This window comes from Gekko japonicus, unplaced genomic scaffold (assembly GCF_001447785.1).
Source record: "Gekko japonicus isolate JY-2015 unplaced genomic scaffold, Gekko_japonicus_V1.1 scaffold652, whole genome shotgun sequence".
NCBI classification, from domain to species: Eukaryota; Metazoa; Chordata; class Lepidosauria; order Squamata; family Gekkonidae; genus Gekko; species Gekko japonicus.
This window is the reverse complement of record NW_015173143.1, coordinates 47,488-75,442: the sequence shown is the minus strand read 5'-3', so window position 1 is coordinate 75,442 and position 27,955 is coordinate 47,488. Positions and strand designations below refer to the sequence as shown.

The 27,955-nt window shown below is 44.4% G+C and overlaps 1 protein-coding gene across 2 annotated transcripts; it reads left to right on the top strand.

Moving 5' to 3' along the window:
• The first annotated feature begins 5,019 nt into the window (after nt 1-5,019).
• CTSL (cathepsin L) lies at nt 5,020-15,076 on the top strand. Of its 2 annotated transcripts, none has more exons than XM_015422295.1 (8): nt 5,020-5,058; nt 7,045-7,177; nt 8,454-8,576; nt 8,658-8,813; nt 10,005-10,229; nt 12,094-12,262; nt 13,740-13,857; nt 14,540-15,074. In XM_015422295.1, exons 2-8 carry the CDS (start codon nt 7,052-7,054, stop codon nt 14,637-14,639), a joined length of 1,017 nt encoding a protein of 338 aa, XP_015277781.1. In that variant the 5' UTR covers nt 5,020-5,058; nt 7,045-7,051; the 3' UTR covers nt 14,640-15,074. The 2 variants fall into 2 exon arrangements, with proteins under 2 accessions (XP_015277781.1, XP_015277782.1); XM_015422296.1 differs by lacking the exon at nt 5,020-5,058 and adding an exon at nt 5,854-5,932 and having other exon boundaries at nt 14,540-15,076.
• The last annotated feature ends 12,879 nt before the right edge of the window (nt 15,077-27,955 follow it).

Sequence of the window (27,955 nt, the reverse complement as noted above, 5' to 3'; positions counted from 1 at the left end):
ATTACTGCATATTCAGCAAGTTTATTTCCCATTCTTCTAAGCATGGACAGACATCTAGTTTCCATTTTGCTGTGCAAATAGTTCTAGCTGCTGTCACCAAAGCTAGACAATTCTTGATAAACAACTGTTCCCCCTCTGCCTGAAGACCTCAAGTGATAACATTATAACAATAAAGGCTGTGTGCATTTTGCATTTATATTAAAATGTGGCAAGGTCAATGTTTTCCAGGACTGCCAAAATACCTAAATTATCAACATGGTTTTTCAGAACAGCTGACTTAATTTTAAATGCTTGACCTTAGGGTTGCCAAGTCCGGACTTACCTGCCGGTGGGGGACTTTGGCTTCGCTCCTGGTGCGTGCGTGCGCCGCATACACATCACAGGGAAGTGACGTCATGACGCCAGGCACGCTGGCCCCCGGGGGGATTTGGCAGCCCTACTTGACCTGCACCCGCTCCTAAGTAAACGTAATGGTAAATCTGCTTAAGCGGCCGTTTCTTCCTTCTTCTTGTTGTGTACTGAATAAAGCGTGCTATGCACCACCACGCAGTCTATCGTTTGTACGGGCGACCACCCACTACATAACAGTTGGATCCAGCAAGCCTTTTTCAATTCCCCTCCATGCTACAGCCCCAATTCCACGTGGCCTTTGTTCATGTAGGTCCCATGATTCTCAGCACAGCTTTTTTGGATGATAAAAGAGGATAACATTTCTTTTTCACTAATAGAAAGGCTGGTTTAATCTAACCAACTAACTTGGAATAAAGTTCCATTTAGTTCAGAAGGACTTACTCCCTAATACTAACTGCAGCTCAATTCTATGCATTCTTATTTGGAAATCATTGTCAGTGGGTTTAGTGGGGCTCCTTCCAAAGAAGTGCACATGGTAGAACAGTCTTAGTAGCTGAAGCTGATCAATCCTGGGGGGACACATAATGGCCCCTGCAGCTGACTGCAGCAGGAAAGTGCAGCGAAACCTGCCACGTGGAAGTCCCATTGCCACTGCACTGTATCAGCAGCTATAGCTGCAATGGGAAACTAAGCCCATCCCTGTGTGAAAAAATGCCAAGTTATTCAAACTCATTTTACCACATGTACTGTGGAAATGTCCGTCAAATTACTTTTGCTTCTGAAAATCAAGAAAGCAAGAAGTACCGCTATAGCTGCAATGGGAAACTAAGCCCCATCCCTGTGTGAAAAAATGCCAAGTTATTCAAACTCATTTTACCACATGTACTGTGGAAATGTCCGTCAAATTACTTTTGCTTCTGAAAATCAAGAAAGCAAGAAGTACCGCTATAGCTGCAATGGGAAACTAAGCCCCATCCCTGTGTGAAAAAATACCAAGTTATTCAAACTCATTTTACCACATGTACTGTGGAAATGTCCGTCAAATTACTTTTGCTTCTGAAAATCAAGAAAGCAAGAAGTACCGCAGCACTTTGAGGTTACTGATATTATCTGTACCATGAAGATTAACTATCAACCCATCTTGATATATTTTAACTTCTGTTTAGAAAGCCTTGCTGTTAAATCCTCCAGTTTGGTTCGCAGACTTGAAATTCAGTAACTTGAAAGGAAAGCTGAAATCCTCACATGACTCTGGAAATCACGTGTTGTTTTTTTAAGAGTGAACATTGACAAAACCTGAGGTGACTGGAAAATGGCAGGAAAGTATCCCTGCCTAGCCTAGTCACTCTGTGAACCTGAATTTAAGACTATTCAGCCAATGATTTGTTTGATCTTTTGAATGAAGATCAAAGGGGTTTTTGATTAATGCCAAGGTCACTCAAAACTTTTGAACTGGTATTCTGAGTTTTTTAAGGTTATTTACAGTTTTGTAACCATAGGTTGGAAAGCTTGTGCACTAATACTGATTTAACACTACTTTAAAAAGGATGCACTATTTTAAATGCAAGTACGTGGTCTGTGAGTGAACGGCCCATTTTCATTACCATCATGCTTTTGCTGGGTGCTTTATGGATCTCTGTATAAACAAAAAAATCATGGAAACATGGAATGCTGCAAGGACAAGAGGAAGCAGGATTGATACGTTCCACCAAGGAGCTTTTTTGTTTTTATCCATCCCATTGTTTTTTCTCACTGATCTCTTAGTACCTATTACAGTCGCATAAGGTAAAGGTAAAGGTTCCCCTTGCTCGAAAGCCAGTTGAATCCGACTCTAGGGTGCGGTGCTCATCTCCATTTCCAAGCCGAAGAGCCAGCGCTATCTGAAGACGTTTCCGTTGTCATGTGGCCGGCATGACTAGACGGCGAGGCGCACAGAACGCTGTTACCTTCCCACCAAAGCGGTACCTATTTATCTTTCTTGCTTTCGAACTGCTAGGTTGGCAGGAGCTGGGACCAGAGACGAGAGTTCACCCTGACATGTGGTACTCTGGTCTCGAACTGCTAAACGACTGACCTTCTGGTTCACAGTTCAGCATCTTAACCACTGAGCCACCACAGCCCCTTTACAGTTGCATATGTGATATCAAGTATCAGCTGTATTCCTATGTGCTTCTATCCATAATGACAAAGTATCCTTGAATCTACTGAGACTTATACTATAACACTGTAGCACTGTTTTAGTGGTGCTTGTCTTTGTTTCAGTTTTTATACTGCTTCTCTTTGATTATGAACTCAGTGGTTTACAACAATGTATGAATATATCACTTAAAATAGGTACAAAAATAGCATAGTAAATATTCAACAAAATCCTGTAGAATCGTATAAAATAATACAAAATACATAAAACCAATCTAATCCCAACCCTAAAACCATAAGAACCCTAAAAATGGCATCAAATATTACAATACCCACAAGCCAATGTCCAAGAAAGCATGCTAAGTATTGGTACTGAATTTGTATGTGCATGTCTTTAGGATTAGTGTCTTGTTTCTCAATATTAAGATTCTTTGGAAGTCAGTCTATTGTTTATACACAGGAATTGCTTCCCAACAAATGTATGAATTAAGAGAGGTCATTTTAGCACACTGACTAGGGAGTAAACATGCATAGAATTACAGCCATGCGCCCCATGATATATATGTTTACTCAAAATGAAGTCCCTCGGGATTCAATAGGATTTGCTCCCCTAATAAGCATGCAAAAGACTGCAGCATTAGACTATCAATCAGGTGATACACTGCTGTTGACTTCAAAGCAGTTTTCTAAACATTCTTATGTACTGAAGATTTAAATGTGTTTGGAATCATATGAACAAAGGTTGACTCCAGTGACACTTTTAAGACCAACAAGGTTTTATTCAAGGTATAAGCTTTTGTGTGCATGCAGGCTTCTTCAGATACATTGAAATGGAAGGTTCCAGTCCATACATATAGGTAGAGGGTAAACAGCAAATTAGCATACAGCATAATAAAGGTGTTTAACAGATGCAAGGACCAAAGTGGAATAACAAGCTTTGTTTATATGGTCACCATTTGTTTGGGCTTAATTATGGGGGAAAACATAATGAAGGGAATAAATATATCAGAATCAGAGATTGATGGGTAGATGAACCTTTTTAAACTGTGGGATGTTGAGAGTAATTAACTGAGCCCCTGCTATCATGCTCCATCTGTCTCCTCTTAAGTGTGGAGGCAACAGTACAGCATCCTCTTCCTTGAGGTAGGTTGGAATGTATTTCTCCGGTCTGAGGACAGAGGAGATACAATGCACAGTCAATCGCACCAACCTAATTAAGGATATTTTAAACATGTATTTGGCTGCTTTGATGTTTCACAAGCTATGAAGAGAGAGAAAACCACCACCCAAATGAAATACCTTTTGCTCTGAGGAATGTAAAACCATCAGAAGCAAGGTGGTATTGTTCACAAGAGAAGAGAGGGACTAAAGCTTAGCAGAGCACATTCTTTGCAATTTTAAAGTCACATGCTCAATCCCCAGCATGTTGGAAAACAATGGTATTTCAGAAAACAAGATCCTCCACCAAAGACCCTGGAGTTAAAAGCAGGTAGCAACAGTGCCCATATATGTTCAATCTATTGCTATGCAAACTGTATGTGCAGTCTGGAACCCTGCCAACAGTCCTGATTCTGCACAGAGGTCTCACATAAGGCAGTTTTATATTTTCAAAATTAAATAAAGGCATATATAGGGTTGTGATGTGCTTGTTACTGTTAATAAATTCCAAGATAACAGTCTTCTTTCATTTAGTGAATGAATGGATGAAGGAGTGGTCACAACTAAAATCTGTTGAAACTAAATTTGGTGTGATGCCAGGTTGCATTTCTATGCACTTGGAAGCAAATCCCATTGGTAGAAATGGGATTTATATCTGTGTAAAGATGCATAGCCTTGGGCTTCCTGTACAAGAGTGGAAACCCTTTTAGAGCAACTGTAAATTTAGTCATGATTAACTTAATAGGGTGGAGGAGATTTTTTTTTTTGTCATTTTGACTTCAGGGTGGAAGAGAGAAAAATTGAGAAAGTGAAGCAGCATTGTCATTTTGACTTCCTTTAAATCACTTCCACATTTTCCCTGTGGAAAATAGGGGTGACAAGTGCGGATAATGTGAGCTTCAGTGAAAACAGCAGGACATGTTGAAGCAAAGTAACAGTGGTTTGTTTTCGGAGCAGGGAGGATGGCTGTCTTCACCAGCAGTGATGCCCAAATGTTGGAGGCAGCTGTGATCGGTACATCTGAAATACCTGCAGCTGATGGACTGAACTGTATGCCATAACACTTCTATGATGCTTGTGTTTGTTCGTTCTGCCATAACCTCATGATGCTGGTGTGTGTTGAAGGGTAGTGTCTGATTTCCAAGAAGCTACAGGCAAGCCAGGACAGCGTCCTTGCCCCCGGCTACCCCCCCTTCCAGTAAACAACGTTGCGTTTACCCCCCCGCCCCCGTGCGACTCTAGTCTGGGCATCGCCAGCATCACGAGACCGCCAGTCACGAACTCTTGCAGGATTAGCCCTCGCTCCGCCTTCGCGCTCTCCAGCCAATCTGAGCGAGGGGAGGGCTGGGCCAGCCAAGCTTATAGCAAAGCCCTGGTGCCCAGGGCAGGCAGAGAGAGCGCTTAGGGGTCCAGGTGAGTCATAGGCACAGTTCTGTGTGGGGTGGCTGTGTGCTCAGGTGTGGTTTCTCCTCCTGTCTGCTCCCGTAAGGTGGGCTCCTTGAGCCCCTCCGGTGAGAGAAGCTTCTCTCCGGAGCGGCTTCTCCTTTTCTTAGCCCCCCCCCCAGGCTCTGGGCACCTGCCGGGGGCGGCTTGGCGCCTTGCAGTTGTGTGCGGCGAGGTAAACCTTTGGAGACGGCGTCTAGGCGCTGGTGTGGTTCTTTGCCTTTCTTTCGGGGGGGGGGCGTTATTATGTTGCGAGAGACTTACACAGTCTGGCTTGGGTCTCAGCCGGTGGCGACTCCCTGCCTGATTCGCGCCTGATTCGCTCGTCCCCCCTCCCCCCGCTGTTTTGCAATGTTATTTATCCTTAGGCCGCCTTCGAACAATCCCAGAGCTGCGATTTTTTTTCTCCCCCCCTCCCTGGCCTCTTTTTATTTTAAAAAAATGACTTTTGTCCTGAGGGGGTCTGAGTCGACCTGTGCATGGGCTGTTCTACCCAGGCAGGGGGAATGGTGCTTCTCTTTCCCCCTCTCCGGCCCAGCACCGGATCGGTAGCCGAAGGTGTTTGTTTACACTGAGCCAGCCTGGCTCCGGATCGGCTATGGGGAGGTCACGTGTTTATTCCTCCTCCGACCGTGGATTATCACGTGGTCCAGTGCGAGACCTCCTGCTCCGCATCCCCACCCCAGCCTTGGACGGCGGAAGTGATTCCAGGAAAATGCCTGATGAGTCATATCTGTGTCCGGAGAGGTTCATTAAAGCGCCAGTCATTCAGTTCCCGGCGTGATTTTTCTCTTTGTTGGTATAGCAGTAACAGCTCTGCGAGGCATGGACTGCTGTTTAGCGGGTAAAATAAAAACAGATTCTTGATTAATGAGAAATCTTACTTTGGAAAGAGTAATCTAGTTTAAAGCCTCACTCAATTTGCTGCCTGATATGCTGGCACTTCTGGATCTAGACAATTTACTTACATAGTTGGTGTACGTAGTTGTTTCTTTCTATAGGTTCATCTCATTGAATTAACCAACTGGATTACTAAACAAACTGGGATAGTTAAGAGTAGTTCTGACAGTCTGCTGTGACAATGACAGTGCTCTGGATGTCCACTAGGAAAGTAAGGATTGTTCGGGGATTATCAGTGCTCATAAGGATTGTTTCAGAGGGTAGCTGTTGTTGATCTGCCGTTAAAGATTTAGATCTCTTCCTTGTCTCTGTATTACCTTATGAAGTAGCAGGAAGAATACTGGTTCTGCCTTATCCAGTCATGTAAGAACTTTTTCTGTGGATGACTATAATAGTTGTTCCTTGTCTTCTCCCCCACACAGACCCCTCTTGAACTTGTATTATGTGTGGTGTTCTTTCTTAAAAAATTCTTTTTGTATTTGTTGAAAGCTTTCTGGAAAAATTAAGTGTTAATTTATGCAATAAGGCAATATATTAGTCCTTATTAAATGTGCATATATACAGAATAGGTATTGCTTGCCAACCCAGGGGTCTGCATTTAACTTTTTGACAGGGCTCCATTTTAATACTGTGATAAGTTATTTTATTTTGTTTCTCAGACTTATGTGGCCTCTTAAGGGGGCTAAAGTTTCTTTGTGCTTTAACCCTCTGTTGAGGAGACCACTAGCAGGTATTTGCTTGAATTGAGATGGGGGTTATGGCAGATCTTTGGAAAGGAAGTGTCATCAGAGTAACCGGAAAAGAGTAATCACTCTCTGTTCCAGAGCTGTACCTGTTGTTTTTGTTCAGGAATTCCAGAGTAAAGAAAACAAAACTGCTTTGGTCAAGTTATACTTAGTCAGTGGTAAGGGTATGACCAGCCCTAAGCCAATGGTAAACTGTATGTGTGAAGATAACAAACAGATAATGTTGACTGCATCTAATCTATTTGTATCTCTGTGTGAGCACTGATACAGAGAATTCCATATCTAACCAGCCCTTTTTTTCCTTTTAAAGTTTCAACATGAATTTATATCTGTGCCTATTGGCCCTAACTTGGAGCACATGCCTGGCAGCTCCAGGCGTAGATCCTGTTTTGGATGATCACTGGCAAATGTGGAAGACATGGCATAACAAAGAATACCATGAGGTGAGCATCTGTGGCAGAGCTGCTGCTGCATGTGATTTGACATGCAGTAATACACATTCCAGAACATTGTTCTGGCAAACATTTTGTGAGTGACTCATAAGAATCCTAGAATCCTGAAAGATGACCTATCTGAACTCTGCTGTAAAGTATCAAAACATCCCTAAGATACTCATGCTATCAATGTAAAATCAGTTGTCAAGAGTGGCTGTCTCTCTCCCCCCCACACACACACACACTTTATAAACAATGACAGACATACCTGTGATTGGAGAGTTACTGGAACAGTGGATAATAACCACACAAGTGGTGGGTTTGGATTTTCACCCAGCATCAATGTTTTAGATGATTATATAAGTGAATTGATGTTCTTTCTACTTTTCTAGTATTTTTGCTGGTTGAAGAGAATTTGTTCCTTATTTGGAACAGTACATGCAACTGTCTAGTAAGTGCAGGTTTTAGGGCTTCCTGGTTAATGGAGGCATCTTAAATCTAATTGAAACTTGGTGTGCTTCAAGTAGTTATGGCTAGAATCAAGGTGTCCTTTTTATAGCCATAGTAAGTGTTTGTAAAATGTATGCCCAAGATTATCCTTTTTCGGATCAGAGCTTTTGATTTGACTTCTAAAATGGATAATTAACATGAAATGGGAAGGTATTAGAAATAGTACTTTTGCTGAAACAATTTTTATATCGTCAGTGTGTTAGGAACAGCAAAGAAGTTTGCTGTTTGTGTTTTTCAGATTGCATTGCACTAGATCTTAGTTAAAAAATCTTAATGATGGGAATCATGTGGTGTGAACTGGCAAACCATTGTTGCTGCTACAGCTCCAGGAGCACTTGTGTGTATGTGCATTTGCCATCAATTCACAACCAACTCATGGGAACCCCAGGAGGACCATGGGGTTTTCAGAGCAAGAGATGAGTAGAGGCAGTGTGCCATTGCCAGCCTCTACATAGCATCTCCAGTCTTCCTTGCTGGTCTCCCGACCAAGTAGTAACTGTGGCTAACCATGCTTGGCTTCCAGGCTCTGATATCAGGTTAGTCTGGACTATTAGACTGCTCTAGAAGCACTTGCATCAGAGAAACTGAACTGTAGAACAGTTGGAAGACAAAAATTGATGAGCAGCCCTAAACTATGGTTTGTGCTGTATGTTTAGAGAATCTAACCATGTCTTGAGCTAAACTAGTTGGTAGAAACCATAGTTAAGGTGATGTTTGGACTGAATCCATGTTTTTATTGCCCGGTGAAGACTAAATTCTGTCTTAACCCTTGTAGAAAGAGGAAGGCTGGAGGAGACTGGTCTGGGAGAAGAACCTAAAAATGATTGAATTGCACAACCTTGACCACAGCATGGGAAAACACAGCTACAGACTGGGAATGAATCATTTTGGAGATATGGTATGTATGAGCAAGGCTGCAGTACTACTTGTATGAGTAGTGATACAGATCGGCCTGCTGATGTATTTCCTCTTCTTTCAGACTAATGAAGAGTTCAGGCAGGTGATGAATGGATTCAAATACAACAAATCAAAAAGAAAGAACATGGGATCACAATTTCTTGAACCAAACTTCTTTGAGGCACCAAGATCTGTTGACTGGAGAGAGAAGGGATATGTCACTCCCGTGAAGGATCAGGTATGCATCTTTGTTTGGGAATATGTGATTATGAGAAATAGCTTGGGACATGGAATGTTAAGTGGAATGTGGAGCGGCCCTCTCTCCCTAGTTCTGGTGAAATCACCAAGGCCCCTGTGCTGTATACTCCTAAAAAGGTAAAGGTAAAGGTTCCCTTGCTCGAAAGCCAGTCGAATCCGACTCTAGGGTTGCGGTGCTCATCTCCGTTTCAAAGCCGAAGAGCCAGCGCTGTCCGAAGACATTTTCCATGGTCATGTGGCCGGCATGACTAAACACCAAGGCGCACGGAACGCTGTTACCTCTGTATACTCCTACAAAGATGATAATACAGTATGGTATAATGGGGTTTCTTAAATGGGTGTTTACAGTGTTTGTTTACATGTACATCTCTTCTATGGCAAGACCTGGCAAGAATTGTCTTTTTATTTCAGCATTGCAATAATCACTAGAGGTGTGCCTCCGATCCCCAGCCTTTAGCTGCTGCTGTTGCTTTTGCTGGGAGGTGGTGACTGAGTATGCTGCTGTGGCTGCTCAGGTTTTGCCACCTCTTTTGTTATCTTTGCTCTTAAGCAGTTGTCTGATTCCAAGGATGGCATAGTGAACAGAAAACAAAGTGATACAGCCTCCTGTGCATAGCTTTAAGAGGTAGAGTAAAATGGGGTCCTGAGGATTTAAAAAGGGTGAGCTCATGGGTGTTCCCAAGCAGTGTCTGGAAGGTGAATTTGGAGGAGTGATTTGATGAGAGGGGGAAGGGAAGGGAGTAGAAAGAGAGGCATTAGCAGTGTTCACAGTTTACTTAGGAAAAGGCACGAAGTATCCAAAGCACTTCAGTCAGGGCTTACTGCTCTGGTAATATACATTAGGTAAGAATTACTTCTCCCATATTATAGAGCTGAAAACAAGTGAATGGCTGCCATGAAGCAATGGCAGGGCTGATCCATAAACTTCAGGTTTCCAGCGTTCTGGCCATGTTCTGAACCTCTCTGCTGATGATTACGCGAAGCTGCCTTATGAATCAGACCATTGGTCTCTCAGGGTCAGGATGATCCCTTCTGACTGACAGCAGCTCTTCAGGGACTCGGCAGGATCTTTCATGTTGCCTACCAGCTTATCCTGTAACTGGATGGTTCTGTGCTATAGCACTACAAGCAGGTAACTTACACAGGTCTGTTTTCTCCCTCTTACCCTCAGGGAGAGTGTGGCTCTTGCTGGGCTTTCAGCACAACTGGAGCTCTTGAAGGACAGCACTTCCGCAAATCTGGCAAGTTGGTTTCTCTGAGTGAACAAAACCTTGTGGACTGCTCTCGGCCTGAAGGAAATGAGGGGTGTAACGGGGGCCTCATGGATCACGCTTTCCAATACATTAAAGACAATGGAGGCATTGACTCAGAGGAATCATACCCATACATTGCAAAGGTAAAATGACTTCTTAATTGGCTGGTGATTTCATTCTTTAGTAATATCTATCAGATAAATAGTGTGTAAGTGGATTCCAAGCACCAGAGACAAATCATATTTAGAAATTCCAACAATCAAAATTTCTTTGGACAGAGGAGGTTTATTGCTTTCCTTGTTGAGATCCTGAGTCAAAAGTAATACAACTAAAAATCCACTTTGTCATTGTGGCCATGTCCGCATTGTCATTTTTGTCACTCGTTTATCCCTGTTGCTTTGCCCCCCACCCTTTCCACATGTGTTTTGCTCCCTCTGGGACTCCTAGAGAGAGTAAAACACATTGGGGGAGGGGGCTGAAGCAAACGAGTGACAAAAATGACAGTGCTGAAGTGGCCTGTATGGCTAACACTTAACTGCACCTTCAGATAATCTGCGCCTTCACATTATGACCAACATTAGATCAAAACCTAGATCAACACCTTGGCAGTGAATAAATACAGAATGGTGTTCTGTTTACCAAGGGGTGGATGGATTGTGGTGGATCTATGAATGTACAGTGCTTTGATCATGTGAAAATTTTGTCTGTCCTAATCCTTACATTTCCCTGAGGCTTTGTTCTTTTTATGACAACAGTGCATTTGTCAAGCACAAATTCCATGCAATGCAGTGAGAAACTTTAGGGAGATATGAAAGTCTGGGTAGAATCCATGTGGCACTGGGACACTTGATATATTTGAGAACTAAGTAGCACAAATGCTTTGTAAAACTTTCCCAGTTGAGGAAAATTAGCAGATTGTTCCTGTTCCTGCTGCCTTAGGTGGATGGCTGTCAATACTTCAGAACTGCAGCTCTTGTACTTCCTTCAGCCCCACCTTTGGTGAAATTAGGAGCAGGGCATATATGAGAGCCAGCATGGTGTAGTGGTTAGATCATTGGACTAGAATCTGGGAAGCCAGTTTCAAAGCCCTGCTCTGCCATGGGAAGCTTGTTAGAAGCTAAAAGCACTGCACTGGCTGCCTATAGCATACCAAATTCGGTTCAAGGTGCTGGTTCTTACTTTTAAAGCTCTATATGGTCAGGGGCCTATCTGCCTAAGGGACCACCTTTCCCCACATGTTCCCCAGAGGGCACTAAGATCGGGGTCCCAAAATCATCTGCCCCTTCCAGGCCCAAAAGAAGTCAGGCTAGCTGTGACGAGGGCTGAGGCCTTCTCAGTGGCGGCCCTGTACTGGTGGAACGAGCTCCCAGATGACATCAGGGCCCCGCGGGACCTTTTGCAGTTCCGCAGGGCCTGTAAAATGGAGCTCTTCCACCAGGCTTTCAATTAGGGTGCCACCCTTCCAACAACGAGGCCCTGGCCCCAATACCAGCATCAACTCAAAATGTTCAACAGCCTGACAAAACCCAGACTACAGTGGCAGTTGATCACATGGATGCTGAGAACGCTGCCATTGGCTATGAACTATATTAGCACTTTACGATATGTTTTATTCTGTATTGTTGTGATTTTATTTAAATACGGTGTTTTAACATATTGTCTGTAAACGTCCCTGAGCCAGCCTTGGCAGGGAGGGTGGGATACAAATTAAATAATAATAGGGTAAACATGGCCAGTCACTCATAGTCAGCCTAACCTACCTCCTGGAGTTGTTCTAAGGATAAAATGGAGAAGGGGAGGGTATTGTAAGACCATTTTGATACCCATTGGGGAGAAAAGGGGGATAGAAATGAATTAAATCTGGGAATGAGAATAAGGGTGCGGAGAGATGCTGAGCTTAATAGTATTAAGTGCCTTTTTATTGAAACAGTGGTTTGAATGAACTAGCTTAATTTTCTGTATGTCAGAACTTGGCATCTAACCCCTAACGATCCCTTTCACCCCCAGGATGATGAAGATTGCATGTATAAAACTGAATACAATGCTGCTAATGACACTGGTTATATTGACATCCCAGAAGGTCATGAAAGGGCCCTCATGAAGGCAGTGGCTGCTGTGGGGCCAGTCTCTGTGGCTATTGATGCCGGTCACTCCTCTTTCCAATTTTATGAATCAGGTAAGAATTTATCCAAAACTGTGAGAGCGTGTCTTTTTATTAAATTGACTGCTCTGAATGGGGCATTATGCATTTGTGTTATTCTTTCAAAGAAAGAAGTGACCATTTAAAAACAATTAAGTTGACCGCCATTCTTTTAATGACCCCTGTGGGTGCTTTTGGAACATTAAGAGCAGTTAGTGAGGGTCTCCACAAAATGGCTACCATGTGGGAGGGGTATAGCCAACCAGAGAATGGGAATTGAGTTAGTTACAAAATACCGGGAGATTCCAAACCAAATGTCATGCAGTGATGGAGGCAGCTGCTTCTGAATGGGTACTACCCAAAGATACCTTCTGTTCAGTGTATTGCCTGCTAAATCTCCATTTATGCTAGGAAAAACCAGGAACACAGCCACTTCTGCATGGTGGGCTCATTATTCAGAAGTAAATTTCTTCATGTTCCAAAGAGTATCAGTCAAGTGTAGGTGATGTTTCCTGGGTTTTTCTGAAGTACTTCCTGTTCCAGTGAGATGGAGGAAAGCTAAGATTGGCTTGATGCTTTGGTGAAGAAGGAAGTGGACACCAGAAAACACCTTGGGACTAACTCCTAGTTGTATATTTGGTACAAAACAAATCTGTTACTTCTGGGGGGAAATATGTATGTCCATTCAAGGCTCCCAAAACTTTTGGCTTACTGGCCAGCTGTTACTTGTCAGAAGTCTGCCCTGCTTCATCCCAAGAATGTCATGGGGCGGGTGGGGGGGTGAAGTAGGTTGCACTTGTGCAAAAGCTTAATGTCAAGTGAGAGTAGGCCTGCCCCCTCCTCTTCATTCCCCCCCACACACACACACATGCACAGAATGGCATTTGTGGTGTTCTTGCCTTCTAAAGTGAAATGAGACTCTGCCCCTTTTCTGTATTCCTTGTGAGCCATTGGACTGGGAAGGACAGAATGTTGGGCCAGTTTTAAAAAGAGCGCTGGTCTCCTGATACCCTGTTCCTTTCCATAGAGCCAACACGAAGAGATTGACCCTTCTTGTCCCTCACATTCTCTCCTGGGTGTGAGCTTGCTGTTCTTGAGCTTGGTGAAGGTTTTGTGCAGCCTTTGTTTCCATGTATTACCCTGGACAGAATGCCAACATTTCTTGTATTTAGCCTTGTTCATCTGTTACAGTGAACACACATATATCCTGCATGCATGTGCTTTCATCTGTTAGTAAGGAACCAACACACCAGGTACCAGTGCTAGATAAATGTGCAGCATCAGTAACTTTTTTCAGCTGTCCATTCATTGAATGTAATTTAAGAACTAATCAATAAATGTGTAAAGAAAGTCTGCTGTGTACACAGATTGTACATGTGTTCACTGTAACTTGTGAACAGGATTTTAGTGTAATTCCAGTGTGGGACTAGGTTGTTTGAACATAATATACAATGTGGGAAGTGTTCTCTTTTTTCCCCCTCCATGGAAAATAGATCAACTTTTCTATTTCTAGGTATTTATTATGAACCACAGTGCAGTAGTGAAGACCTGGATCATGGCGTTCTTGTAGTTGGTTATGGCTTTCAGGGTGCAGATGAAGATGGGAAGAAGTACTGGATTGTTAAAAACAGGTATTCAGAGAGTAGTTTATTTTGCTCTGTTTTATTTTGTTCTATTGCTTTTCTGTTTGCCAGTGTTCAAGGCTTAAAATAAGTGTGTGTGGCTAGACAGGGTAGTGAACATTTTTGTGGGCTAATAGCTTTGCAAATTAATTTAAGAGGGATTTTGACGGACATGTTCATATTTGTGTGGAGTAAGGCATTTGGACATGAACTCCTCTTTTGACAAGCATCTTGCTAACCATAGTTGAACATTGGGGGCTGCTTAGAAATAAACTTGTTTTCGGTAGTGCTTGTGTATAAGTATGCCCATTTGTTCTACTGTGGAAGGGCGGGATATGTGTTAGGACATATAGCCATATGCAACACATTGGAAGTTAGCAGATCAAAATGTTCTCTGTATTCTGTCTGCTGTAACCTTTTGGTGAGGATAGGCACAGAAAGGTATGTATTGTTGGCACTGTAAGCTGACTTTTAGGGTATAGGCTATTCTGATGATGCAGTCTGTCCAGTTTTGTTGGGAGGTAAGAGAAGACCAGTTCTTCAGCTATGTGAACTCTTTAAGACTATGTTCTAGAGTCTCTACAAGAGCAGAGAATGTTTCAGACATTAGGAATTGCATTATGTTATAGCAGATGGATCTCATAACTTGTCCAGATAATTTTTGTAATCAAACTTTCCTTCATTCTTTCAGCTGGAGTGAAAAGTGGGGTGACAAAGGATATATCTACATGGCTAAAGACAGAAAAAACCACTGTGGAATAGCTACAGCAGCTAGCTATCCTTTAGTATAATTATGCAGAAGAAAGAGCCACTGGAACACCCACTACGATTGTCTCTCTTCTGGTCCAATCTGGTGGAGGAGGAAATACTGGAACAACCTTTTTAGTTTGCTGGGTTTTGACCAGACTTGCAGATCGCCAGTATTCTAGCACCAGGGTGATTTTTCAACTGACTTACACACATGTTGATAATACATGTGGTTGTATTTGTTTCTTCCAAAATATGACTCTGTACTTTTTTTTTTTACCTTGAACTCTGAAGTTTACTTGATGGCAGTGTACTTGTGTTTTAACTTAATGTAAGTGTTATGTACACACTAGTGTAGCCTAGCTGAAAGATACTTTTTTATTTTGTTTTTTAATGGCAAACTTGCACATGAAAGGGTTGCTTTTAAAAAATAAACACTTGACATTTCAACATCCAGATGGGCTTTGTCTGTTACTACTTTCTCTTGAAGTTGTATTGCAGTGTGCTTTGGTACAATGTCCCCCTCACCCCTAAACTGACCAGAAGGATACCAGGAAAGGATGTGGGGAAGGGAAAACAAAGATTGGGGTAGGAATCACACAGTTGGAAGGGTCCTTAAAGGCCATCTAGTCCAACCTCAGTGCAGGATGAGCCTAAAGCTAAATGGAGATGAAACTTTTCCAAATAGTTTAACACAAAGCTTAGTTAGCTTTTTTCTATTACACATTTATTTCTGAGGCAATATGTATATCCCACCCTTCCACCAAAGTAAGAGAAAGAAACGAAATCATACAGGTTTTTAATACTTTGTAATACAGGCATGAAAAACATAAACCAAACCAGTTTCTGAATCCAGTAGCACCCTAGAGACCAGCAAGAGGTTCAGGGTGTAAGCTTTTGAGAGTCAAAGCTCAAGGGAGGTCTTACTCTCGAAAGCTGGCGCCCTGAAACTCTTGCTGGTCTCTAAGGTCCTTCTGGACTACTGTGTTACTGCAGACCAACATGGCTACCCTGTGAAACAAACCAAAGTGTCTCTCTAGCTTTGCCTGTACCAGCGACCCAAATTATATCCAGAAAAAATCATACTATTATCCAACCACCACTTTTGCCCAAAATCCAACCATCCACAGTATTACAGCAAAATGACCTTTAAAATAGCTGGGCTTAAAGGCTTTTCTGAAAGCCGTGTTGCTCTGCAGTGGTGGGAAAAGCTAGATTAGAGTCCAGGAGTACCTTGGAAGTCAACAAGATTTTGGGGGTGTGAGTGGTCAAGAGCCCAAAGCTCCTTCCATCAGTTTTTGACTCCTGAAAGCTTATACTCCCAAAATAATGTTGGTCTCTACGGTGCTACAAGACTGGAATCTAGTCCTGAAAGAGGAGAAAACTGACAGACAAATTTCAAAGCATGGTAGAGTGGCAACTAGAATTGATTGTGTAAAAAGGATGTAAATTGAATGGTAGTTATTAGCATTGTATAAACTAGTTATTAGAATTGTATAAACCGATTATTGATATTGCATGTATTATTGATATTACCTGTTTTAGAATATTATAAATAACACACAATGCACTTTATAAGATGGAACAAATAGAACACAGACTCCTTTGGGTAGTGAAGGGCGGGGTATAAATCCAATCTCTTCTCTTTTTAGGCACTTTACCACACTGTTATAGTTCATTTGCCTGTCATAATCCATCCTGTGGGCTGGCAGGATGGATCTGGTGCCTGGGGATGGGGGCATGTGATACGTAGCAGGTGGAGAACATCTTCCCCCCATGATGAGCACCCTTTGCACCCACTTTCACCCTTGTGGCACAGATGGTTTAGTCCACAATCAGGAGGGGTGGGAGGGTAAAATATGTGGCTCCTCAGTCAAGTAGCTAAGCCCTTCTGCTTGGTATAAGCAGAGAGATAGGGTGGCTCAGACCTCTGAGTTCCACTACTCCCAAACCCCAGCAGCAGAGAGGAGTTCTCAATCAATATGTGGGTCCTCAGCTAAGGAACTCCCCAAACTAAGCCCCCGTGCTCAACATGAGCAGAGAGATGGGTGGCTCAGAGCCCTGAATCCACCAAACCCCCCCAAATCAAAGCAGGGGAGATGAATCATGATCAAAATGTGGGTCCTCAGCTGAGGAACCCACTAGCTAAGTCCCTCCGCTTGGCGTGAGCAGAGAGATGGGTGGCTCAGAGTCCATCTAAACCCCCCCAAGCCAAAGCAGCAGAGAGGAATCACAATCAAAATGTGGGTCCTCAGGGTGGCTCAGAGCTCTGAGTTTACCTAGAACCAAAACCCCTGCAGGGGAGAGGAGTTCCCAATCACTTGGGAATGTGCTCTGCTAGTTCACTTTTAAGAAGTTCCTTCTCTCTCTCTCTGTAATTGCAAAGAGGCTGTAGAGCTGAGCTTATATATAGCATTCTGAACCCATTTCTGGGAACAGCCAGGAGTGTCTGTTAAGCTTTGAAGGACTCCTACTGGTGTTTCCAAGGCTGTAGAATCTGTCTCCCCCATTGCCTTGGAGTTTTGTAAACAGTTTAATTGTTTGGAAAATGTAATAATTAAAGAACTGCCACAAACAGCACCAAAGTTTGTGAAATGTTCATGCAGGGTGCCCTTCCATGAACATCACTTTGCAAACCAAGGACCAGTCAAAATTCATGACAAACTTTACTTTGTGAGCTGGTTCATGCCCATCCCTGCTTCCAACATCACATGTAGTTTGGCTTGGAGGCACATCAATATGAAAGTCCGTATGATCACATCAGTAAACAGATTTAGCAAAAAAAAGTAGCTTTACTAGGTTGCCAGCATCCTAAATTCTGAGATACATGAGGCAGAGATCACACTAAACTGCAGGTATAATTAGGTATGGGCACGGATTGTGTTGGTTCTTGACTGAACCATGAACTGCACCACAAACCCATAGAAACCAGGAGATTGGTTTGCGAACTGACTCAGTTCTTATCAGTACATGAGCCATTTAAAGTTTAAAACCCCTGTTTTCTGCTCCCCACAGAGGTTTCCAAGCCTGGGGACCGCCACTTAGCTGTTTGGTTTCAATGGAAGTTCGTCATGAATTCTGGCCAGTTTGTGGTTTGCAAAGCAATGTTCACAAACTGAAGACCCGCCATGACCTTCCATGAATTTTGATGCAGTTTGTAGTGGTTCGTGGTGGTTCATTAAGAGCAGAAAGCAGGGGTTTCCAAACAGCTGAGTGGTGGGGAATTGGATTCTTTCCATATTGTATCTGAGCACTCCACCAGAATTTTGAGTTTTGTGAATTGGGCCTAAACAAATCCATGGGCATTTGAAATACAGTTCACTTGGATGAGTGGCCAATGTTGCATCTTCAGAATACTATTTCCTATTTACTCCATGGGTGAACATTGCTGTGTGGGTAAGGCCCACACTGTATTTGATGGGTTTTAGGTCCACTCTGTATATGACAGGTCTTAAATATATATGGAGTGCTCAGTTTGAATTTTACCACTAAGGAAGGCTTTTTAGCTGAAACGCATCTAGTTCTTGTGTATGGATATATTCAGTACCTTTTAGCCTGTATATATATTCTGATATTTGTCTTGATATTAGGTATAGGTACTTATATGCTGAACCATAGGTATGTGGTTTTTAAATGAGATTTTAATATTTCTTATGCATAATTAAATTATATTTGATATTTTGTATATTAGCGCTGTGTGTTTAGCTGTGTTTGATTTTTTTGTTCTCCTTTGTCTCAGCCTTTTTGGTTATCTTTCCTCTATAGAATTGTGCCCCCTCCCTTTTGGTCTCAAATTTAAACTGAGTCATCCCAGCCAGGCATTTTCAATCAGCTCTTCACACATAACCTGACTGAACAAGTATTAAACAGATAGGATATTCAAGAAGGATGCTGGAGAATGCAGCTGATCAAAGGGCCATGAAACCTTATATGCAAAGTCAAGCTAAATATTCTTGCCAATTCCTATGTGGATCCCTGGTGGAATAGTTTATCACTAAAGAAAATTGTTCCATGTAAGAAATAATATATCCACCTCTGTCATTCACTTGGTCATGTACTGTGCATTTTTGATAGCAAATGCTTTGAGCAGGTTTAATCCCAGCCCAGGGCAGAGCTTTTTGCTATGCCTCATTGATTCAATGTGAAAAGCAAAATGCTTGATCAGCACATGTCATGGAAAAAGAGATGTCACTTCAGAAACCCAACAGCTTTACAGTTGCTTTACTCATTCTCTCTCTTCTTTCTCTCTCTCTCTCTTTGATTCACCAATGATACACAAGCAAACCTAATGTAGGACACTGTCTTAGCTACGTGTTTTTTTAAAAGTGTTCCATTTCCTGTTATGGTACAAGCTTACCTGGCATCACCATTTGTACGTGGGCTTTTCAGTTTTGTCAGTGTTTTTGCTAATGGGAAAAAGTGGCTGAATATGTACATGGTTTAATAGGGCAAAGGTAAATTCCTAGCGAGAGAGAAATGATGCATTAAGAACGCACTTAACAAATGTCGCTCAGCTCAGTGTGAAGGGTGCATGAATACATATGCTCAGGATCAGGCTGGACTACTCGCAAGGAACACTGCTCAACCTAAGTATCTCCAGGTTGGAGGACTGCAGAGGAATTCTTGTTTATCTAGTTTGAAATGTCATGCTATGAGATGACTGTCAGAAACAAAGATAGGCTAAAATGCTGAAAGTGCATTTAATAAAAACAGAAACATATTCCACTCTCTGTGCATGGAATGGGGAAAGGACTAGGCTAGTATTCTATAACAACCAGGCCCTGAGGAATTGAAGTAGATCCCACATGGCCCTGAACTCATTGGGGAGCATGTTCCACCAGGCAGGGGCCAGGGCAGAAAAAGACCTGGCCCTGGTCAAGTCAAGACGGACGTCTTTCAGGCCAGGGACTACCGGGGTGTTGATCCTGATCCTGATCCATAAAGTGTAGTGCTCTTCGGGGCATATACAGGAAGAGGCAGTCCTTCAGATATGTTGGTTCCAGGCCATGTAAGGCTTTAAAGGTTATTACCAACACCTTGAAGCGGATCCAGAACTCTACTGGTAACCAATGCAATTGGTGGAGTACCAGCCAAATGTGAGCCCGCATAGACGTCGCTATTAGTAGGCGCGCCACTGCATTTTGCACCAACTGTAATTTCTAGGTCAGCCTCAAGGGTAAGCCTGCGTACAGCGAATTACAGTAGTCACACCTGGAAGTGACCATTGCATGGGTCATGGTAGCCAAGTCTTGGGGGGAGAGAGAGTGTTTCAGCAACCTAATCTGCCAAAGATGGAAAAGGGCAGATTGGGCGGCTATAGTAACCTGGGCCTCCATGGAAAGAGAGGCATCCAGAGTCACTCCCAGACTTCTCACCTTCTGGGCCGGCACCAAAGGTGCCCCTTCCAGCGTGGGGAGCCTGATACCCATATCCCCTCCCTTCCAACTCAGGTACAGGACCTTCGTCTTCGATGGATTTAGTTTCAACTGACTCTGCCGCAGCCTCCAAAGCCTTGGCCAAATTATCAGATTATCGGGTCATAAAGATGCAGGTCAAACATCTAGATGTAAAGACAGCATTTCTTCATGGGAAGATCCAGGAAGATCTGTACAAGGAGCAACCACAAGGTTTTAAAGACCAAATCTAGTCTGCAAACTGCAGAAGGGGCTACATGGACTAAAACAGGCAGCATGTGCCTGGAATGCAAAATTACACACAATGCTCATAGCGCAGGGCTTCAAGCAAGGAGAAGCAGATTCATGTCTATACACTAAACACATTGATGGACATTGTAATTTTATTCTCACGCCCCTAGTAGAGCATCACCAGGGGTCTCTGAGCCTCCTTCCCCTGATCTGTTCCTGGGGCTCCCCACAGAGGGGAAGCGTTGTTAGCACCGCCCAAAGACCTGTGGTTGCTAACACTAATTGGAGAAGTCTTTGACAGCAGTGATTCAGAGGGGGGAGAAGCATCCTCCACTTCCACACAACTCCCTGTTGCTGTACCTGCCTCCAGTACATCCAGTGCAAAAAACAACTGTCCCTCCTCCCACCTTCTCCAGTCCTAGGGCATTGTTTCCAGCCCACACTTTGGAAACCTTTCCGAAACCTCTGCATTGACCCCTGTGTGGCAGAGTGCCAGGTGTGCCATGCCCACATCCAGAGGGGCACAAACCCCCAACACTTGTCTTCCTCCATAGCCACCTGCAAAGGGTGCACCCCACTATGTTGCCACAGGGGGAAGGAGTAGCAGCTAGTGGGAGGAAGAAGAGGCCCAGCGGAGAGAAGCAGAGGGGGAGCAGGAGGCCCCTCGAAGAAAGGCTCCCCACACTCAGGATGATGTCAGTGGAGGGACAACAAGGCAGGCCATCCTCCAAGAGATCATTCCCATGGGGACACTGACAGTGCCATCCAGAAGGGCTATGTGGAGAGCCCAGGAAGCAGTCACTTGCCTCGCTTGATGAGATGGTTGCTGAGGATGGCCAACCCTTCTCCCTCGTGGAGGATGTAGGCTTTCGCAGGCTGCTGGAACACCTGGCTCCCTGGTATTCTGCCCCCTCATGGAGGAGCAGGAGCCAATAAGTCTTGCCCTCCATGCACCGCTCCACAGAGGTCAGCTCTCCAGAGCGCAAGAGAAAACTGTGCACTTCACAGCAGACCTCTGGAACAGTGAGCAGCACAGCTACCTCTCCCTCACTGCCCATTGGTGGCAACCAGAGGACCTGTCTGTCCGGACTGTTGGCAATATTGCTATTCCTTACTGTGTATCTTCGGTTTGTTGAATTTTGTCCGGACTGTCGGGGCATGGCCCAGGCCCCAGGAGGGGATAGTCCTGCTACTAGGTTACAAAGTGGTTCTGCTCTGTGCACAGGGGATGGATGCAGACCACACAGCACAAAACATCGCCTCCATGATACAGAGTAGCCTGGGGGAGTGGGTGGGCAGCAGCAAAATTGTCCATGGCTACATGGTCACGGCCGCCGGCAGCAACATGCTGGCAGCTTTGAAGGCTGTGCACCTCAAGGGCATCATCTGCCTGTCCCGTGCATTTCACCTGGCGGTGAAGGATGCTCTGGGGCTGGGGAGCACTGTGAGGGCCACCTGGGACACTGGCACCCTTGAGATGTGGGCCTTGCTGGAGACCTGTTGGCGCCTGGCCGGCCACTTCTCACACAGCATCAAGTCTGCCCGTCTGCTGCCTAAGAGGCAGGGGGAGGGATAGGAGCCCAAACACCGGTTCATCCTGGACTCAAGCTGTCGTGGGGTAACTCTGGGGATGCCTGTCTTTTGGTCCTTCAGAACTTGCCTTTGGAGACTTGGGGGGCTGTGAGAGTAGGGGGTCTTGCTTCCACTGGCTGGCGGGGGGGGGTGGGTCTGCCCAGGTGAAGTTTCCCTGTGAGTTTGGTGTCACTGGCTTGTTCATGAGCTGTTCAGTAGACTCCTGTAACTGCAGCTCTTTTCCAGAGAAAGCACTAGGGAGACCTTTTGGGGGGGTCTGTAACTGGGACCCCAGAAATGTAACCCACCTCCAATTTGGAGATGTTGTAGAGGAGCGGGAGGTAGGGTGAGGTTCCCTGTACATTTGGTGTGTGAAGTTGCAGGGGGTCCATTCTATACAATTTGAACCTGAGCCTGACATTTCCCCTGAAAGCACTTTCCTAACTCACAGCAAAAGGGCTTGTTGAACAGAACTGGAGTAATCTGGCAAAAAGAAGGGGAGTTGTTTTGTTTTGGTCTCATTCTGAGCCAGTGATATAATGGCAAACTATTTTGTTCCTGGCTACTGAACAAGCATGCATAGGATTGAGCAGCAGAGCCGAGTTGCCTCAAAGACCTAAGAGCACCATTCTGATGTCAGCAAGAACATCCATTTCTGTCAGGAATGTGTTTAGATTTTGTTCAGGTTTTCACAGAGACACCAAAATATTCTAGCAAATTTGCTTCTGCTTCATGTATACTGCAGTTCATAACAAAGTAGCTATGTCTATACTGTGCAAGTTGGTCTGGAAAGAGAAAAGAAGTTACTAACGGAGGGGGGGATTAAAACATAAGAATGTGCAAATGCAAGTCTTCCCAAGTATTGTTCTTCTAATCCTACTGAACGTTGCAAGCTTTTGTTTTTCCTCAGCTCTAGCTCTCTCATCTGCAACTTTCCTTTGCTTTGTTCAAGCATGTACAAGTGGAGATTATTCCAACAAGGTATGTGCTGGCAGGACCCAAGCAGCAAGCAATGGTTTCAGGTGTCAATACGTATCTGTGCTAGGCTACTGTAACAAAACTGCGTATCAAGCCTGGAACAAACTTACATTCACTGGGTTGATAATCTAATCGCTGCCAACTAAGCAAAACTGTGGGGCCAAAAGACTCTGAAATGGAAGGTGCAGCAGCAAATGGCTGACATCTCTGTGCAGAGTCCAGATGTGTAAACAATAAGAATAATTAAAAACCTTATAATACCTTTTTAGTGACCCCCCCCTTCCCAGAAAGTATCACAAAATAGCATGCAAGCTTTTGAGTTCTCCAGATAGGGTTGCCAGACAGCTGCAAGTGGAGACAGGGGTCCCCTGCCTCCAGGCCCTCCCCCCAGCTGCCAATCAGCTGGCCGGCAGGGGGAACTTACTTAGAAAAAGGAGAAGACCTAGGCCTTGTTGCTGGCATCGCACAGGAAGTGACATCATCACATAGTGCCCTCCAGGTGACATTGATATTTGGGCAAAAACTCTATGGTAGAAGCCAGTTTTACCATAGAGTTTTTGCCAAAATACCAGACTATCGACCAGACGTTGGTGGAGATTTCCTGTGCAACACAGAAGATGAGGCCTGGGCCTTCTTCATTCTCCTGGTAAGTCTCCCCTATCCCCTCCTGGTTGCCAGGAGGGACCTGGCAACTCTATCTCCAGAACTCAGTTTTGGACTGGGTGTTTTTTAAAAAGTAGGGCAGATATTTCAGCCTCCTGTCTGTATCTTGAACAGAATGTGCAGCAGAACTGATTGGCTTAGTGGGGGCTGTGTGGGACTATTACCAGGCTATACACCTTAGCCTTCTGAGAACAAGGGGAAAAACAGATTACTTCATTTGAAAATTTAAAATCCAGCAACTGATAAAAAGTCTCTATCATAAAATGGAACTCATAAACCCCTTCAAAAGGTCGAGATTGGAGGGGAGATGTAGTTGTCCTTAAGGTTGCCAAACTCCAGGTGAGACCTCCAGGAATTACAGCTGATCTCCAGACTACAGAGATCTACTCCCCGGGAGAAAATAGCTGCTTTGGAGGGTGGATTTTATAGCATTATATCCAAACTAAGGTCCCTCCCCTCCCCAACCCTGCCTTTCTCAGGGTCCACCCCCAAATCTCCAGTGATTTCCTAACCTGAAGCTGGCAACCCTAGTTGTCCTTGTTTTAACAAAATAGGAGCTTGCTGGATCAGGGGAATGCTGTAGACATAGTTTATCTCGAGTTCACTAAGGCTTTTGATAAGGTTCCACATAATATTCTTGTTGACAAATTGGAAAAATGTGGTTTGGATCCTATGATTGTTTGGTGGATCTGTAACTGGTTGACAGATAGCACCGAAAGAGTGCTTGTGAATGGTTCCTCATCTTATCCTTGAGGATAAGCTGGTTAAATGTGGGCTGGATGGTGCAACCGTTGGATGGATTCATGGTTGGTTGAAAAATCGTACCCAACGAGTGCTCGTAAATGGCTCTGCATCTACATGGAGGGAAGTCTCGAGTGGAGTGCCATAGGGTTCGGTCCTAGGCCCGGTATTGTTCAATGTTTTTATAAATGGCCTGGAGGAAGACATAGAGGGGATGCTTATCAAATTTGCAGATGACACAAAGCTGGGTGGGATTGCTAATTCTGAAGAAGACAGAGTCAGGATTCAAAATGATCTAGATAGGCTGGAACAGTGGGCTGAGACAAATAAAATGAATTTCAATAGAGATAAGTGCAAAGTCCTACACTTAGGTTCAAAAAATCTAAGACACAGATATAGAATGGGAGGGACTTGGCTTGACAGCAGCACATGTGAAAGGGATCCAGGTGTTCTGGTTGACCACAAGCTAAATATGAACCTGCAGTGCGATATGACTGTGAAGAAAGCTAATACAATCTTAGGATGCATTAACAGAAGCATTGTGTCCAGATCAAGGGAGGTGGTAGTTCCGCTCTATTCTGCTATGGTCAGGCCTCACCTGGAGTACTGTGTCCAGTTTTGGGCACCACATTTTAGAAGGATGTTGACAAGCTCGAGCGTGTCCAGAAGAGGGCAACCAGGATGGAGAGAGGGTTGGAATCCAAGTCTTATGAGGAAAGGCTGAAAGAGTTGGGTATGTTTAGCCTGGGAAAGAGAAGGCTTAGAGGGGACATGATTGCAGTCTTCAAATATTTGAAGGGCTGTCATGTAGAAGATGGAGCAGATCTATTCTCTCTTGCTCTGGATTGCAAGACTAGATCTAATGGGTGGAAATTACAAGAGAGTTGATACCGGCTAAATATCAGGAGAAACTTCCTAACTGTAAGAGTGGTTGAACAGTGGAACAGTCTGCCTTGGGAGGTGGTGGATGCTCCTTTGCTGGACGTTTTCAAGTGGAGGCTGGATGACCATCTTTTGTGTATGTTGTAGGGCTGTCTTTCGGCTATGATCCTGCAGAGTACAGGGGGTTGGAAAAGAGAAGAAGAAGAGGAGGAGGAGGAGGAGGAGGAGGAGGAGGAGATTGGATTTATACCCCACCCTTCACTACCCAAAGGTGTCTCAGAGCGGCTTACAATCTCCTTTCCCTTCCCCTCCCCACAACAGACACCCTGTGAGGTAGGTGGAGCTGAGAGAACTCTGACAGAAACTGTAAGGTCCCTTCCAACTCTAACATTCTACGATTCTATGATTTAGATCAGTGATACTCATTGCCTCAGGAACCATTTTTGAAATGCCACTTGTGGCTCTTTTGAGCACTGTTTTTCAATGAGGCACCCACTCCATATTCCAGGAAAGTCCCTGTAGGGACTGGAGGATGGTTCAACTGCAAGCTTCCCTGAGCTGCAGGCTTCATGCCAGGTGTCATCATGACCATGGGCCTATTAGGGTTGCCAGGTCCCCCGGGGGCCCCTTACCCACTGGCCTGGATACGGCCGTCGGGGAAAACCCCACCCCCAAAGTGTCAGGATTGCAGCAACGTGCCCGGTGTGATGACGCCACCCAGAGGTGCCATCATTGTGGTGCACTCACTTTGCGTGTGTGCCAAGGATGCCCCCCCACTGCAACAAAGGTAAGACCAGGCAACCCTAGGGCCCATAGTGGTGCGGCCTACAGGCTCTAGGGAGGCCCAGTGGCTCCAGGGAAGCCTGCATAGGAGTAGTCATCAAGGCCTACGTTTCCGAGGTTCCCTGTGGACCCTGTGATTGGGTAACAGAAGATTTTGGAGGGAAAAATTACACCTGCAGGGGAACAGAGGGTGGTGCCTGGGAAGAGGAGATAAAAGGCCTTGCCCAGAGTGGGAGGGTGTTGTCTCTCAGGGAGCACGGCTTGTGGAGGGTGGTGCAGACAGAGGGATCCCTCATCCAAAAAGGGGTGTTAGACTGTGAACAGGCACCTAGGGAAGGCTAGGACTGTATAGACAGACGTGTTAGGATTGATTGTTTTACTGATTTCCCTGTCTTTACTTTGCTCATTTTCCCTACTTCTTATTGATCTAAAGTTGTTAAATCTCTTAATAAAACTAGTTGTTACTCTGCCTGGGTCCTAACGCCTCATTTGGTCATGTACAAGGGAAAATCTATTGTAAAAGTCCTGTAAAAAGGGGTAGGGTGGGTGCTCTGGGTCCTCCTAAGTGGTGGCAGCCAGTAGTGAACCTCCCTAGCCACTGCCCGTGACACCAGGGAAGGAAACAGAGGGCTCCGTCCTCTCCAAAAACTCCCACACTCTTTTGCAGTCTCATCCCAGTACCAAAGTGGCTGCCAGGAGAAGAGCAAGCTGGTCACAGGAGAAAGAGATTAGAGCTACCACCACCTCCACCACCCACCACAGCAGCAGCCATCTGGGAAAAGAGCAAGCTGGCCGTATTGGGGCAATAATGGTTTTACTCTTCTTTCCTTGTGGCCAGCTTGCTCTCCTCTGGGTGCCTTGGCAATCTCACTCTCTCGCCTATTTTGAGGAGAGAGTGAGAAGGCAGAGAAGGAAGTAGAAGGTACACAGGCTTCTTGCAAAGAGAGGCTGCACCATGCTGCTAGCTGGCTCAGAGCAGGTTTCTGCATTGGGAGGTCGGAGCACTCCTACCCTCTGTGGCTGCTTTCTCTCTCTCTCTCTCCCTGTCACGAGACAGAGTAGCCTTGGCCACTTCATTCTCACCTGAGCTGGAGGCCCTACATGTTTCTGTAGGAATGGTTTTCTTTGTAGGAGATGGATAACCACCTCTTTGAGCAGTCAAGGTTAAGGTGCCCTGAGTTAGTGATATGAAGGATTCATTGATGTGGTCTTTACCTGATTTTAGAAGCCAGGATGGGCAAGGATCCAGAGCACAACTAGTGTCACTTGCCTGAGACTAAGGTGGAATCTGCATTTGTCTTTCCCACCGGCGTCCCAGCCTTTTGACTCAGTCTTTAAAAAAGCTATCTACATTTGGTGTCATTTTCACACCTCAACAGTGCTAGTATACTTTTGCACATCCACATATGTTTATCGTCCTTTGGGGCAGCTCCACTGTCATCGCACCTCTACACTGCTTTAAAAGAATCTTCTCCAAACAACATTCAAACAAGCATAGAGAAAGACGGCATAACAGCAGCATGAAACTGATTAAAAAATGCAAATGCAGATTCGGCCTAAGTCTCATTGAACCAAGTGGGTCTTACTTTTGAGAAAATATTAATAGGATCATCCTATTAGGATGACTGTTTTATATTCTTCCCAATCTCTGTGGTCAAGGGCTTTGAATCTGGTGGTTTCTCAAAGTATCCAACTCTATCCTGGGGTAATGGGTCCATATTAATGATGAAATTATTCCTGTTCTTAAAGTGCTGCTCCTACATTTTCCTTCCTGCTTCAAGACAAAACAAAAAGTTTCCTTTTAAAAACGCAACACTACTTCTCCATGATGACTATATCAAGGCTGTAGAGATGTAGGGTTCTGTGTATGAGGCTGAATCAACATATGCAGCTGAATGAGATGGCGGAATTGGGCATACCACTGCTGAATGTTAACCCATATCCCTAAACTTTCAAGTAGAAAACTTAGCATGAGGAAAGGGTGTAACCATCCCATCTCCTACAACAATTGAGTTCTACTAAAAACAACTACTTTGTGTCATAAGTCTGACTTGCAAGACCACTCCATATGCACAACATCTAACTTAGGTTCAGCA

Coding starts and splice junctions, on each gene's coding strand:
- CTSL (XM_015422296.1), top strand. CDS start 7,052: ATGAATTTATATCTGTGCCTATTGGCCCTAACTTGGAGCACATGCCTG. Junction 12,263..13,739: donor TTTCCAATTTTATGAATCAG/GTAAGAATTTAT, acceptor TTCTATTTCTAG/GTATTTATTATGAACCACAG. Junction 13,858..14,539: donor TACTGGATTGTTAAAAACAG/GTATTCAGAGAG, acceptor TCATTCTTTCAG/CTGGAGTGAAAAGTGGGGTG.